Raw genomic sequence first — 13416 nt, forward strand, 5'->3', positions numbered from 1 at the left:
GCATTCTTCTGTGAACTAAAACCCTGGCTTTTAATTTAGCTGTAGGGATAACAGTTGTGCCTGGATGAGTAAATCTGTGAATGCATTTGTTTGAACATTTGCATGTGAGTGTGCGAAGGGTTAATTGATTTTTGCTGTTTCTAGCCACACCCCCTTCAGCACCTCCCTTTCCCTAATAATTTATTTAATGTCCTAACTAGAGGCGATGTGCCTGGATATATGTATGTTTACTCTAATGAAATCAGTGTGGTTTTTGGCAGGCGGAGATTTTTTTCTCATGTTTTCTCGAGCGATGCGTCCATTCGCACACAAAAAACATTCTATAAAGTAAATAGAGTAATCCCCTCTGTCAGCAGCAGGTGCTGGGACTGTTGTGGGTCGATATTCCGGGTCGCCTCGTGAGCTCCGCAGGAATCTACGCTGAGCGCTCCGCACAAAGAATTCCTTATTCTGTGTCTGGGGAGCCCTTAGGTTAAGGCTGCTTAAGAATGTAAAATGCATCAGTGGACACAAGATGGGCTGCAGCTGTCTGCAGAGAGATAGCCGCTCACACATACATAGCAGCACACAGCAACAAGAAGATCTAAAGAAGAACTCCACTCTCAGAAGCCAGCAGTAAATTTAGTCAAGGGCGGCGATATTTTAAAATTTGACGGCGTATAGACTGCAATGTTTGTGGCTATCGTGGCACTCAAGAGGGGTAATTTGGGTGCCCGTTGCACTTGATACATACTGGGATTAGTCTTCCGGTTTCTGTTAATTAGGAGGATTAGGCATTGGCGTGGGCAGGAAGGTTTTCGAGGGTGGGCAGGGGTTAGGCTTAGGCATAGAGTGGCAAGTCAGTTAGGGTTAGGCATTGGGGGGGGGGGGTCACTTTGAGTTAGACATCAGCGGGGGAGGTTAAGCTACAGCAGGGATCATTTAGCATTATGCACCAAGGGGAGTGGGTGTCACTGTGGGCATTGATTGGGGGGGGGGGGGTTGGTTGGGCATCTGTGGGGTCAGTTAGGGTTAGGCATTGAGAGGAGGGGTTAGTCAGTTAGGCATTGAGAGGGTGTGGTTTAGTGACAGTAAAGTTAGGTTAGGCCATAGTAAAATATCGGTAAAGATTACCAATTTTCTACTATTGGAATTACCCAGTTATACTTAGCAGAATATCAGTAAGTTACTGTTATTTTACTTGCAGCTATTTCTGGTGCCCAAATTCCCACGGTGTCCATTTTAAATGGTCGCGCTAAAATCCGATATTTCCAGCTATTATTATTACATGTAGAGTACTTGTATATTATTTCGGCTAATGTGGGCTCTTGAACTTATAGGGCAGCACATGGGCATAAAACCTTGTCCAACTGATACGGAGACAGCAAAACAAGACAACTTTTTTCAGGCAGGAAGTGGCTGGTGCAGGGGATCCTGACTTGGTCAATTGCTAGCACCTAATCTAAATGTTCAGTAGAAGGTAGAAACGATCTCTGCACAAGACAAGGAACATATTTGCGTCTGGAGTTTATTAATAATATAAATAATAAAAAAGGTCCCTAATATAAATAATAAAAAAGGTCTCTATAATGAAAAATGTCTTCTTCACTTCCTGCTCTGATAGGAAGTGGATAGATAAGTCCAACTGATATAGGGACAGCAAAACAAGACAACTTTTACAAGAACCCCCATCATGCTTATTATTCCTGTCCCTCACTTACTGCTCCCTAGACCAAAAGGAGTCATAATTTACTGGTTTGCTTCTCACGGTTTTTAACCCTTAAAATGAATCTGAATCGGGGGGGGGGGGGGGGGGAGGGAACGAGTTTAGCTTACCTGGGGCTTCTACCAGCCCCCTGCAGCCGCCCTGTGCCTGCACCATTACATAATGGCCGATCCCATTATTCACGCCACTCCTTCGCGTGACGTCAGGCATGTGCTGCTTTGTCATCCCTCTGCCTCCCTGCATAGCAACACAGCACATCTAAGCTCCGCCTCCCTGCATAGCAACGCAGCACGTCTAAGCTAAACAGCTGACTCGCGTCTGTGCAGCCCAGCCCAGCGATGTCACCCAAGGTGATCAGGGCCTGATCCATCCAGCAAAGGTGTGCACACATCTTTAGCATGAAGCCTGTTATTTTCTTTAAAGCGACACTGAAGCAAAAAAAAAAAAACCCTTATAATGAATTGTATGTGTAGTATGGATAATAGAACATTAGTAGCAAAGAAAAGAATCTCATGTTTTTATTTTCAGGTATACAGCTTTTTTTTTATAGCATCGCATCATTCTATCATGTTTGCAATTTACAAACCACACTGTATTTTAAATTACGAAACAGAGCAGAGCTAATGACCCTTTCAACTCAACTTCCCTGCAGTAAAACCTTATCTGAAGCTGCCTGTCACTGTTTCTTTGAAGTATAAGTGCCTCTGAAAACAGCACTGTAGCAGACTAAACCGGTTGGAGAGCTCAGAAGGCTCTTTTCCATAGATAACAACTGAAGTTTCTTAACTCTTCCTGTGATGGAAACAATATGAGACTGGTTTCTGTGCTGCTATTATTCTATTTCTTAGGTGTATTAAACATACAATGCATTATTTCATAAATTTATTTTCACTTCAGATTAAAGGGGAACTCCAGCCTCAACAAACATGTCATTAAGGTACATTAGTTATGTTAATTAAAATAGATAGGTAATATAATCTCTTAACCACTCTGTTTTAAAACAACAGGTAAATGTTTGTGATTTCATGGGGCCAGCCATCTTTTTCATGGGGGCAGCAATCTTTTTGGTTGAAAGGAGGTGACAGGGAGCATGAGACACAGTTCCAACTATCCTGTGTCCTGATCACCCCAGCCAGCTGCGCACACTAGGCTTCAAATCTCAAATTTAAAAAAAAAAATTGCACCAAAACAGCAGAAGGAGAACAACATCAGAAATCCCATCATGCGTTGCACAGCATCAGGGGAAAAATGCCCGGGCAGTTTTCTTCTGTGCAGCTAAAAATGAGGCTTGGGTAAGAAAAACAAAGCTGTGAAACTGTTTAAGAAGCATCAAGCCTTTTCATTGCTGCTGAGTAGATTTTTAGTCTGGAGGTTCACTTTAATAAACAGGCCTTTTGCTCCGATCAGTAGATTATCTGGTATACTAGCCACATAATCGCACAGAGGTATTTGTTTATAGAAGGGATATGAAGTGTTTAAGTATTGTGAGATTTACAGAGCACCCTTATCTGGGATTCTATCTCTGGCTCTTAGTGATACTGGTGAGTGATCTACGCAGATGTTTTCTTACCTCCAGCAGTGCAGCCGCCGGATCCCCCTGCAGACTCTTCCCCAGCTTGTCCACTTCATCCAGCAGGAAGACCGGATTATTCACACCGACCATCTTCAGCCCGTTTATTATCCGGCCCGGCATGCTGCCCACATACGTGCGTCTGCAACAGCAACGGGATAGGTGACGTGAGAAACTGCATATTAGTCATAAAATTGCTATACGTTTAGACTGGTGCACTACGTTTAGAGAATAAAGAGGAACTTTAGTGAAAATAACATAATGAATAAAAATGCTTATTATTGTTTGCAATATTCATTGGTAAATTATTTTAGTCAGGTTTTGCCCATTGGTGAGTCCTGTCAGGTGCATCACCGCAGAATGTTTGTGTCTGAGAATTCCAAAGCCAGTAGAAATAACACCTGGTCTCCCAGAATGCTCTGGAAGGAGGATTCCGCACACCTAAATAGCCTAGGCTAAACATCACTGGGAGGGCGGGGCTACATACCAATAGGCAGCCATATATAGATATAGGAAGTGTTTATGATGCTGAAATCAGGAAAATGAATGTAAAAGTGGGAGTCCTGAATCCCTTATTGCTTTCTACTGTATGTCACTACAGGGCTTCTTGAAAATTTGCAGACAGCTAAAGTTGTGTACACATTTCTCAATTACTATCAATCATAGGGATCGGGATTTGACATTTTGGGGGATAAGTCGGGACGAACCTCTGCACAGATGCGTCTCCAGCCAGGAGGCTAGTGACGCATCTACTACTATGGAAGGGGAAGAAAAGATGACACACAAAGGGGCGGCTTCCAGGGTGGGTAGAAGAATAATGCTATCGGGAGTCGGACATCACAAAAAAATCTGGCAGAAAGTGTTTAAAGGGGAACTGTAGAGAAATTTTTTTTTTACAGTATTCATCTATATATTAAGAAGTTTTAAATCAGGATGATACCATTTATTGGCTAACTAAAAATGAATAAAAATAAGCAAGCTTTCGGCCTTGCAGATTTAAAACTTCTTGCTTTTACTGATGGCTAACACGGTACTATCTATAAATTAGAGTTTGCCCAATGAAAAATCTTTCCTAATTCCCCCTCATCTGTGTTTAGTCACAAGTTGTAATTTGTTCTCTCCCCTGAGTCACCTGACTGCTATGGCAGATAAGCTCATCGGAAAGCACAGGATGTTAACGATATGTCTGCCTCCATGAATCAGGAAGTAGAAACAGTGCAGATTAATTGCAGGATTTGTATCAGCTGTAACAAAGAAATGTTTTTCCTTAAAGGTTATTATGCCGTTTTGTATCTTTTAGAGCAGAGAGGAAGTTCTGAGTTTAGTTCCTCTTCAACATAACATAAGGAGAGGGGAGTTACATTCAATATACAACAATGTATAGCTATAGGAAGTGTTTAGGATGCTGAAATCAGGAAAATCACCATACAAAAGGGTATCCTGAATAATGTTCTGCATTCTTCTATTTGTCAGTGCAGGGCCTCTTTAAGGCTACTTACACACCAGGACGTTGCGTTTAGGGGACATTATAGGGCACATAACGTGCCCCTAACGCAACGCCTGGTGGTGTTGGAGCAGGACGCTACCAAGAGCCGCGTTACAAGCAGCTCTTGGTGCGCCTGCTCTGCCGGAGGCGCTGCGGAGACCACGTGAGCGGAGCTCTCCGCATCACGTGGTCCCGCCAGCCAATCAGCGGCCGCTCCAAAGAGTAAACACTGCAAGTGCAGTGAATGCCAAGTAGCCATGTGCCTGGCTACGTAGCGGCCTCTCCCCGCCTCCTCTCCGCCCCTAAAATAAGAAAAAACACCCGTACTGAGCATGTGCAAACAGTCTAACGCGGCTTAGCCGCGTATGAAGTACTGCAGTGGTTCCCAACCTTTTTGGAGTCGTGACACATCAAACCAAACGTTCAGATCTCCGTGACACGTAGACTAAATGCATGTAATGAGAGACAGCGTTTCCCCACTAAATGCACATAAGAGACAGCGTTTCACCAGTAAATGCAGGTAATGACAGACAGCCTTTCACCAGTAAATGCACGTAATGAGAGACAGCGTTTCCCCAGTAAATGCACATAATAAAAGACCTCTTTTCACCAGTAAATGCACATAATAAGAGACAGCTTTTCACCAGTAAATTCACATAATAAGAGACAGCTTTTCACCAGTAAATGCACATAATAAGAGACAGCTTTTCACCAGTAAATTTACGTAATAAGAGACAGCTTTTCACCAGTAAATGCACATAATAAGAGACAGCTTTTCACCAGTAAATTCACATAATAAGAGACAGCTTTTCACCAGTAAATGCACATAATAAGAGACAGCTTTTCACCAGTAAATGCACATAATGACAAACAGCTAGTTGTCCCCAGTATATGTAGCCAGGGATATATGTGCCCAGTATATGTAGCCAGGGATATATGTGCCCAGTATATGTAGCCAGGGGTATATGTGCCCAGGATATGTAGGCAGGGGTATATGTGCCCAGGATATGTAGCCAGGGGTATATGTGCCCAGGATATGTAGCCAGGGGTATATGTGCCCAGGATATGTAGGCAGGGGTATATGTGCCCAGGATATGTAGGCAGGGGTATATGTCCCCAGTATATGTAGGCAGGGGTATATGTCCCCAGTATATGTAGGCAGGGGTATATGTGCCCAGGATATGTAGCCAGGGGTATATGTGCCCAGGATATGTAGGCAGGGGTATATGTCCCCAGTATATGTAGGCAGGGACATATGTCCCCAGTATATGTAGGCAGGGACATATGTCCCCAGTATATGTAGGCAGGGGTATATGTCCCCAGTATATGTAGGCAGGGGTATATGTCCCCAGTATATGTAGGCAGGGGTATATGTCCCCAGTATATGTAGGCAGGGGTATATGTCCCCAGTATATGTAGGCAGGGGTATATGTCTCCAGTATATGTAGGCAGGTGTATATGTCCCCAGTATATGTAGGCAGGTGTATATGTCCCCGGTATATGTCCCCAGTATATGTAGCCAGAGGTATATGTCCCCAGTATATGTAGCCAGGGGTATATGTCCCCAGTATATGTAGCCAGGGGTATATGTCCCCAGTATATGTAGCCAGGGGTATATGTGCCCAGTATATGTAGGCAGGGGTATATGTCCCCAGTATATGTAGGCAGGGGTATATGTCCCCAGTATATGTAGGCAGGGGTATATGTCCCCAGTATATGTAGGCAGGTGTATATGTCCCCAGTATATGTAGGCAGGTGTATATGTCCCCAGTATATGTAGGCAGGTGTATATGTTCCCAGTATATGTAGCCAGAGGTATATGTCCCCAGTATATGTAGCCAGGGGTATATGTCCCCAGTATATGTAGGCAGGTGTATATGTCCACAGTATATGTAGGCAGGTGTATATGTCCCCGGTATATGTCCCCAGTATATGTAGCCAGAGGTATATGTCCCCAGTATATGTAGCCAGGGGTATATGTCCCCAGTATATGTAGGCAGGTGTATATGTCCCCAGTATATGTAGGCAGGTGTATATGTCCCCAGTATATGTAGGCAGGTGAATATGTCCCCAGTATATGTAGCCAGAGGTATATGTCCCCAGTATATGTAGCCAGTGGGGGTGCGTTACAGGCTGCTCTAACGTCTAACGGCATATGTCCCCAGTATATGTAGGCAGGGGCATATGTCCCCAGTATATGTAGGCAGGGGTATATGTCCCCAGTATATGTAGGCAGGGGTATATGTCCCCAGTATATGAAGGCAGGGGTATATGTCCCCAGTATATGAAGGCAGGGGTATATGTCCCCAGTATATGTAGGCAGGGGTATATGTCCCCAGTATATGTAGGCAGGTGTATATGTCCCCAGTATATGTAGGCAGGTGTATATGTCCCCAGTATATGTAGGCAGGTGTATATGTCCCCGGTATATGTCCCCAGTATATGTAGCCAGAGGTATATGTCCCCAGTATATGTAGCCAGGGGTATATGTCCCCAGTATATGTAGGCAGGGGTATATGTCCCCAGTATATGTAGGCAGGGGTATATGTCCCCAGTATATGTAGGCAGGGGTATATGTCCCCAGTATATGTAGGCAGGGGTATATGTCCCCAGTATATGTAGGCAGGGGTATATGTCCCCAGTATATGTAGGCAGGTGTATATGTCCCCAGTATATGTAGGCAGGTGTATATGTCCCCAGTATATGTAGGCAGGTGTATATGTTCCCAGTATATGTAGCCAGGGGTATATGTCCCCAGTATATGTAGGCAGGTGTATATGTCCACAGTATATGTAGGCAGGTGTATATGTCCCCGGTATATGTCCCCAGTATATGTAGCCAGAGGTATATGTCCCCAGTATATGTAGCCAGGGGTATATGTCCCCAGTATATGTAGGCAGGTGTATATGTCCCCAGTATATGTAGGCAGGTGTATATGTCCCCAGTATATGTAGGCAGGTGTATATGTCCCCAGTATATGTAGCCAGAGGTATATGTCCCCAGTATATGTAGCCAGGGGTATATGTCCCCAGTATATGTAGGCAGGTGTATATGTCCACAGTATATGTAGGCAGGTGTATATGTCCCCGGTATATGTAGTCAGGGGTATATGTAGCCAGGGATATATGTGCCCAGAATATGTAGCCAGGTGCCCCCCCAGGAGGAGAGAGCGAGGGAAGGAGAGCGGCACCTCAGGGTGCTCTCGCTCTCTCCTCCGGAACGAAGTGCGGTGGCTGGCAGAGGGGCGGAACTTACCTTCCGTGTCTCTGTCCCGTCTGGTTTCGTCGCCGGCGCGGGATGATTTGCCGCTACTCTGGCCTGATCCAGACCAGAGCAGCGGCTGCAGAGCCAGAACTTCCGGCCGGCGCATGGAGCGACACGGAAGGTAAGTCCCGCCCACTGCCAAGTGCCGCCAGCCCGCCACAGTTAGTATCTGAGGGGAGAGTGAGGGAGGCAGAGCACCCTAAGGTGAGAGAAGGGGGGGAGATGGCCCCCTTCTCCGCCGCTGCCCACAGTTCTTCTCCCTCCACTGCGCTGCTCCCCTCCGAGAGCCGCGACACATACCCAAAGCTGCCGCGACACATGTATGTGTCGCGGCACATGGGTTGGGAACCACTGAAGTACTGCATGCAGTATGTTGTCTTGACGTGAAGCGTTACTATGTAACGCAATGTGGGCACTGTGAACAGCCCATTGATTTTTCATTGCTGTGCAGTGGGGGTGCGTTACAGGCTGCTCTAACGTGCGCCTGTAACGTCTCACTGTGAAAGCAGCCTAAAGCTCCGTAGACTGACAGGGATCAAGCTTCAATCCCTCGGGCGACAGTTTAGGGTGGAATTCGTAAAGTAGCATCGCTAGCCTGTAGGCAAGCAACACGTTCTGTTGCTATAGAGGGGGAGGAGTGACAGTACAGCACACGATGGAGCAGGTGGAGTCAGTAGAACAATGCCCTTGGCCTGCGCTCGGCCGCGACGATCCACCAGACAGATTACTGGACAACTCATCAGGGAGTATAGTGGCCTCTGTCCTGGATAAAGTGTCTGAATAATAGTTCTGTAAACTGCAGAAGTAGATCAGAAAAGACCCTTTTTCTTTTGGTTCAGACACAACACCCATTAAACAATAACCTGACAAACAAGAGCAGATTGGATGGGGGTAGGGGCACTCTCCTGCTCCCGCCATATTGTATTTGGGGTCTCCTGATGGTGAGTTGCAGGAGATTCTCCTCATCTCTCTCAGGGGCATATTTCGGGGGAGTGCTCAGGCTGCCTCCTGTGTACACAGATTAGTAATGACTCCGGCTGGACACTTTATCTCCACTCATACGTGTGTAACCACGTGAACATTCCTCACATGAGGAACAGGCAGAATCGCCTCACTGCCAATGTTTATTTCACAAACCACGAGACGAGAATGAGTTACGCTTCACGTCTAATAAATCACATCTTCCTGCCAACACAGCTCACGAGGCGGTTCTGTATAAAGGGAAACGCCTGGCCTCAAGAAAAAAAAATCATTCAGAAACGCCATTGTGCTGGCCGTGCGCTAAAAGCTCACAGAACTATTCATCAGATCCCAACAATGAGTTATTTTATATTTAAACATTTACAAAGTAGATTGTGGCCAGTTTCACACTGCAAACTGGCGGTGCGGCAGCCGCGCCGTACCACTCCGCCAAAATCAGGCCTTTTGAGAAATACCGTGTTACTAGGCAATATTCCCCATCTGGCATTGGGCCAAGCAGGAAGTGACGCGTGCTAGCGGTCACTTCCTGCTTGGGGGTATTCAGAATTTCACAGAAGCGGATTGTAAAAATACACTTCCGCGCATGCGCGCCATTACATTGGTAGTTTTCTAAATATCCCCGTGTCGCCATAGACTAACATGACTTCCAGGCTGATGCAGATCGCCGCAGCTCGCAAGCATAAGACGTGCGTTGTGTCACGCTGTACCGCAGAAGTATGAAAGAATCCATAGATTTGCATTGCCTGGCGGTGGGGTGCAGTAAAAATAACGCACCACCACCCCGGTGTGAAAGGGCTCTGAATGTTTTATTGTCTCGGCTCAGTGGCCGCCTATTAAAATGTCCCTGAGTGAAAATACATTAACTATTTACCTTTACCTATCTCTCTCTGACCTCAGAAGTTGTATTCGGTCAGGAAAACTTTTATGGCTGCAATTTGATTATCAGTGCTGTTTACTATATTTCAGACACGGTAGAAGCTGTCACTTCCATGTCTAAAAAGTAACTCTTTCAGACACCAAAAAAAAGCAAGTACTGCCTGGTTATTAATATGTGAAGGTGGAGTGCCACTGAAACAATTAAAGGATCCGAGATGAACTTTTACTCATTGCATAATTGTGTTCCTTTCCTATTGTTTATAGGGCATTCCTCAAGCCAAATACTTTTTTGTTTTTGTTTTAATACTCTAATGCCCTATAAACTAAACAAGCCACGCCCACAGGTTTTCAGAAAGCCAAGGCATTTTCAGACAGTAGCAAGGGCTCATGGGAGCTCAGTCTGGGCAGGAGGAGGGGGAGCCAGAGATTTCAGAGGCAGAGGGGAGGAGGAGGGGGGAGGATAACGTTTTTTTCACAGGCTGAGTGCTCAAGATGCAGATAAGCTTGCCTGTGTATAATGTTTACAAACAACATGGCTGCTGTCATTGTATCACAGGAAGAAATAATCATATTTTATTAAAGCCGTTTGCAGCTAGATTTGTTGTGTAAACTATCTAAACTTTAGATAAGATATATAGACAAGCTACTTGTTATAGTTGGTTTTTCATCACGGATCTGCTGTAATGACGTTACAAGCACACTGAACACAGGCCCACCCATCCAGCTGCTCTTCTCCCCCATACCAGAGTGCTCCAATGTAACACCCGTGCTGCTGGCCATGGCCTGACGGAGGAATCACAGGAGACGGAAGAGTCTTGCCTCTATATAAGCATCATATTATATTACCTCTAGTAAGTGCAATTGTCAGTAACTAAGGGATAATGCATGATAGCGCGCCCCTTCATACTTTATACAGATTCCTGACTGTCCCCCAGTACTGAAGCTGCACTATCGCCCTGCGCTGACTGATCTGATCGCGGCGTAGCACAAGATTCAAATTATATCTACTTGTTGGACAAATATGGAAGACTGTTATAAAAGCACCTCCTACCCAGTACTACAACTAAATAAAAAGCCTATACTGGCCAAACCATTTATCCAAAGCCCCAAACAACACGTTTCGTGATTCCTACCTTCTTCCTCAGGTAACAATGCCACTATACTGTATCTGCACACATTAAGCCAGCAGACCACCTAGTAGCACCGATAACCGAGGAAGCGCTCAAAATCAAAGGTGGCAAACTTAAAGTGAACCTCCAGACTAAAAATCTACTCAGCAGCACTGAAAAGGCTTGGTGTTTCTTTAACTGTTTCACAGCATCAGAACTTTGTTTTTCTTACCCAAGTCTCAAGAAATCTGCCCGGGCATTTTCCCCTGATGCTGTGCAAAGTATGATGGTATTTCTGATGTTGTTGTTCTCGTTCTGCTGTTTTGATGCAAATTTTATTTTTAAAAAATTTGAATTTAAGATATGAAGCCTAGCGCGCGCAGCTGGGAGGTGGGATCAGGACACAGGACAGTTAGAGCTGTGTCTCATGCTCCCTATCACCTCCTTTCAACCAAAAAGATGGCTGCCCCATGACATCACAAACATTTGCCTGTTTTAAAACAGTGTGGGTAAGAGATTATATTACCTATCTATTTTAATTAACATAGCTAATGTTTAATGACAGTATGTTTGTTTAGGTCGAAGTTCCTCTTTAACTGTATAAAGAGGTCTGCAGATGACACAAGCAGCTGATTTTTGAATTACAACTGCAAGGACAAAACAAATCTCTAAAGACAAAAGGATGTAGTATTTTCAGAAGCAAAAATAATGTTTTTTCCCCTGATGAGTCATGGGACGAAACTAGTTGGGCGGAGCCTAAGGAGCGAGGTACGCTAAGACGAGCTTGAGGAATTCTTCTATGCGCATTTGTACTGGACTTTTGTGAGTGCACTTCTTTTAAATCTTTTAAGAAAAAAAGCGGTTTTACACTATGCTGGTCCCTGTTTGAGTCTTAGGGACACTGAGGCTGGAGGAGGATCATGGATATTATCTATGAAGCTTGATTGCTGGTCTGTGCTGGGTCAGCCATGATATTTGGTGAGAGGCTTCATTTAGTATATGGTGAAGGAGCACAAGGTGTTTCTGTAAGATCTGGGAGCACTGGTGTGTTTTTCATGAGTGACAGTGTTATCAAAACAGTATCACACTATTCGAGTGCTTTTCTGTTTTATGTCCCTATGTTTTGAGGATACAAGAGGAGGCAGAACGCACCTAGGATACCCTGCACACTGGCTGGGTCAGAAGCGCTATTAGCTGATCCTGAAAAGGCAGCTTAACATCTGGTGGGCGTATACTGGTTATTATCTATTACAGGAAGATTCCCTGAACTTTATGCAGCTTTTAGAGCCTGGAAACTGTTACACATGAACTGTTGTTTGACTTTTATATGTTTATGCATTTTAAATTTATGGTCAAGGACAAAGGAACATTTATTGTGGAACTGTACTGTTTTTTTTTTTTTAATCATGTAGCGAGCCCAGGGCTCGCTACATGATAGCCGCTGACAAGCGGCATCCCCCTATCTACTCCGATCGCCTTCCGCGATCATAGTAAGCAGGAAATCGCGTTCAGAATGGGATTTCCTGCTGGGCTTCCCCGGTCGCCATGGCGACTGGGCGGGACGTCAGAGGGAATCCCGATCCACCCCTCAGCGCTGCCTGGCACTCATTGGCCAGGCTGCGCAAGGGGTCTGGAGGGGGGGGGCGGCGCGGCGGGTAGTGGCGAATCGGCGGCGATCGCGTACCACACGCAGCTAGCAAAGCGCTAGCTGCGTGTAGGGGAAAAAAAATTTTGAAAATCGGCCCAGCGGGGCCTGAGAAATCCTCCTACGCAGGTTACCCCGAGCTGAGCTCGGGATAATCGGCAAGGAGGTTAATTGTATATATATTTATACATAATTATTGTAGAAAATCAAGCAATTTTTTATTACATTATTTTCACTGGAGTTCCTCTTTAAGAGTTTTGACAGGTTTCGGTCAGAAATCGATCTAAACAATCAATCTGGTGGCCATGTTGCGGCATCGATATCTGACAGATTCGATCATTATGACTAAAACGTCCGGATATTGACTCTGAAAATCGAGTAATGAATGGGAACCCTAACATCTTGGCGTCGTTCTTTAGGGCCGCCTTCCACGGAGTCCTCTTACCTGTGTCCACGGATATCAGACTGGTCGCAGACTCCGCCCAGGGCGATCCGGTGGAACTCTCTGCCCAAGGTCTTGGCGACAGATCTTCCCACGCTGGTCTTGCCTACGCCAGGGGGGCCCACAAAGCACAAGATGGGCCCCTTTAAGTTGTTCTTGAGCTGTCGCACGGCCAGGTATTCCAAAACTCTCTTTTTCAGCTTCGCCATGGCGTAGTGATCGTTGTCAAGGAGGATCCGCGCAGCGCGGATATCCAGCCGATCTGCAAGAGATTTATCTGGAGGTTAGTATGCAGGCTGCCCATCAAAAAGCTGCTTTACTTTTACAGTTGACAGTTT

General features: G+C 45.4%; 1 protein-coding gene across 1 annotated transcript in view; it reads right to left on the reverse strand.

The window, feature by feature from the left end:
* LONP2 (lon peptidase 2, peroxisomal) overlaps positions 1 to 13416 on the reverse strand; it is a 162867-nt gene that overhangs the window by 106956 nt on the left and 42495 nt on the right. The window contains exons 5-6 of the mRNA XM_068260949.1: positions 13082 to 13340; positions 3276 to 3417 (exon numbers count right to left, since the gene is read on the reverse strand). Of these exons, the coding sequence (XP_068117050.1) occupies positions 3276 to 3417; positions 13082 to 13340 (401 nt within the window). The remainder of the gene's footprint in view (positions 1 to 3275; positions 3418 to 13081; positions 13341 to 13416) is intronic.

Source organism: Hyperolius riggenbachi, chromosome 11 (genome assembly GCF_040937935.1).
Source record: "Hyperolius riggenbachi isolate aHypRig1 chromosome 11, aHypRig1.pri, whole genome shotgun sequence".
NCBI lineage: Eukaryota > Metazoa > Chordata > Amphibia > Anura > Hyperoliidae > Hyperolius > Hyperolius riggenbachi.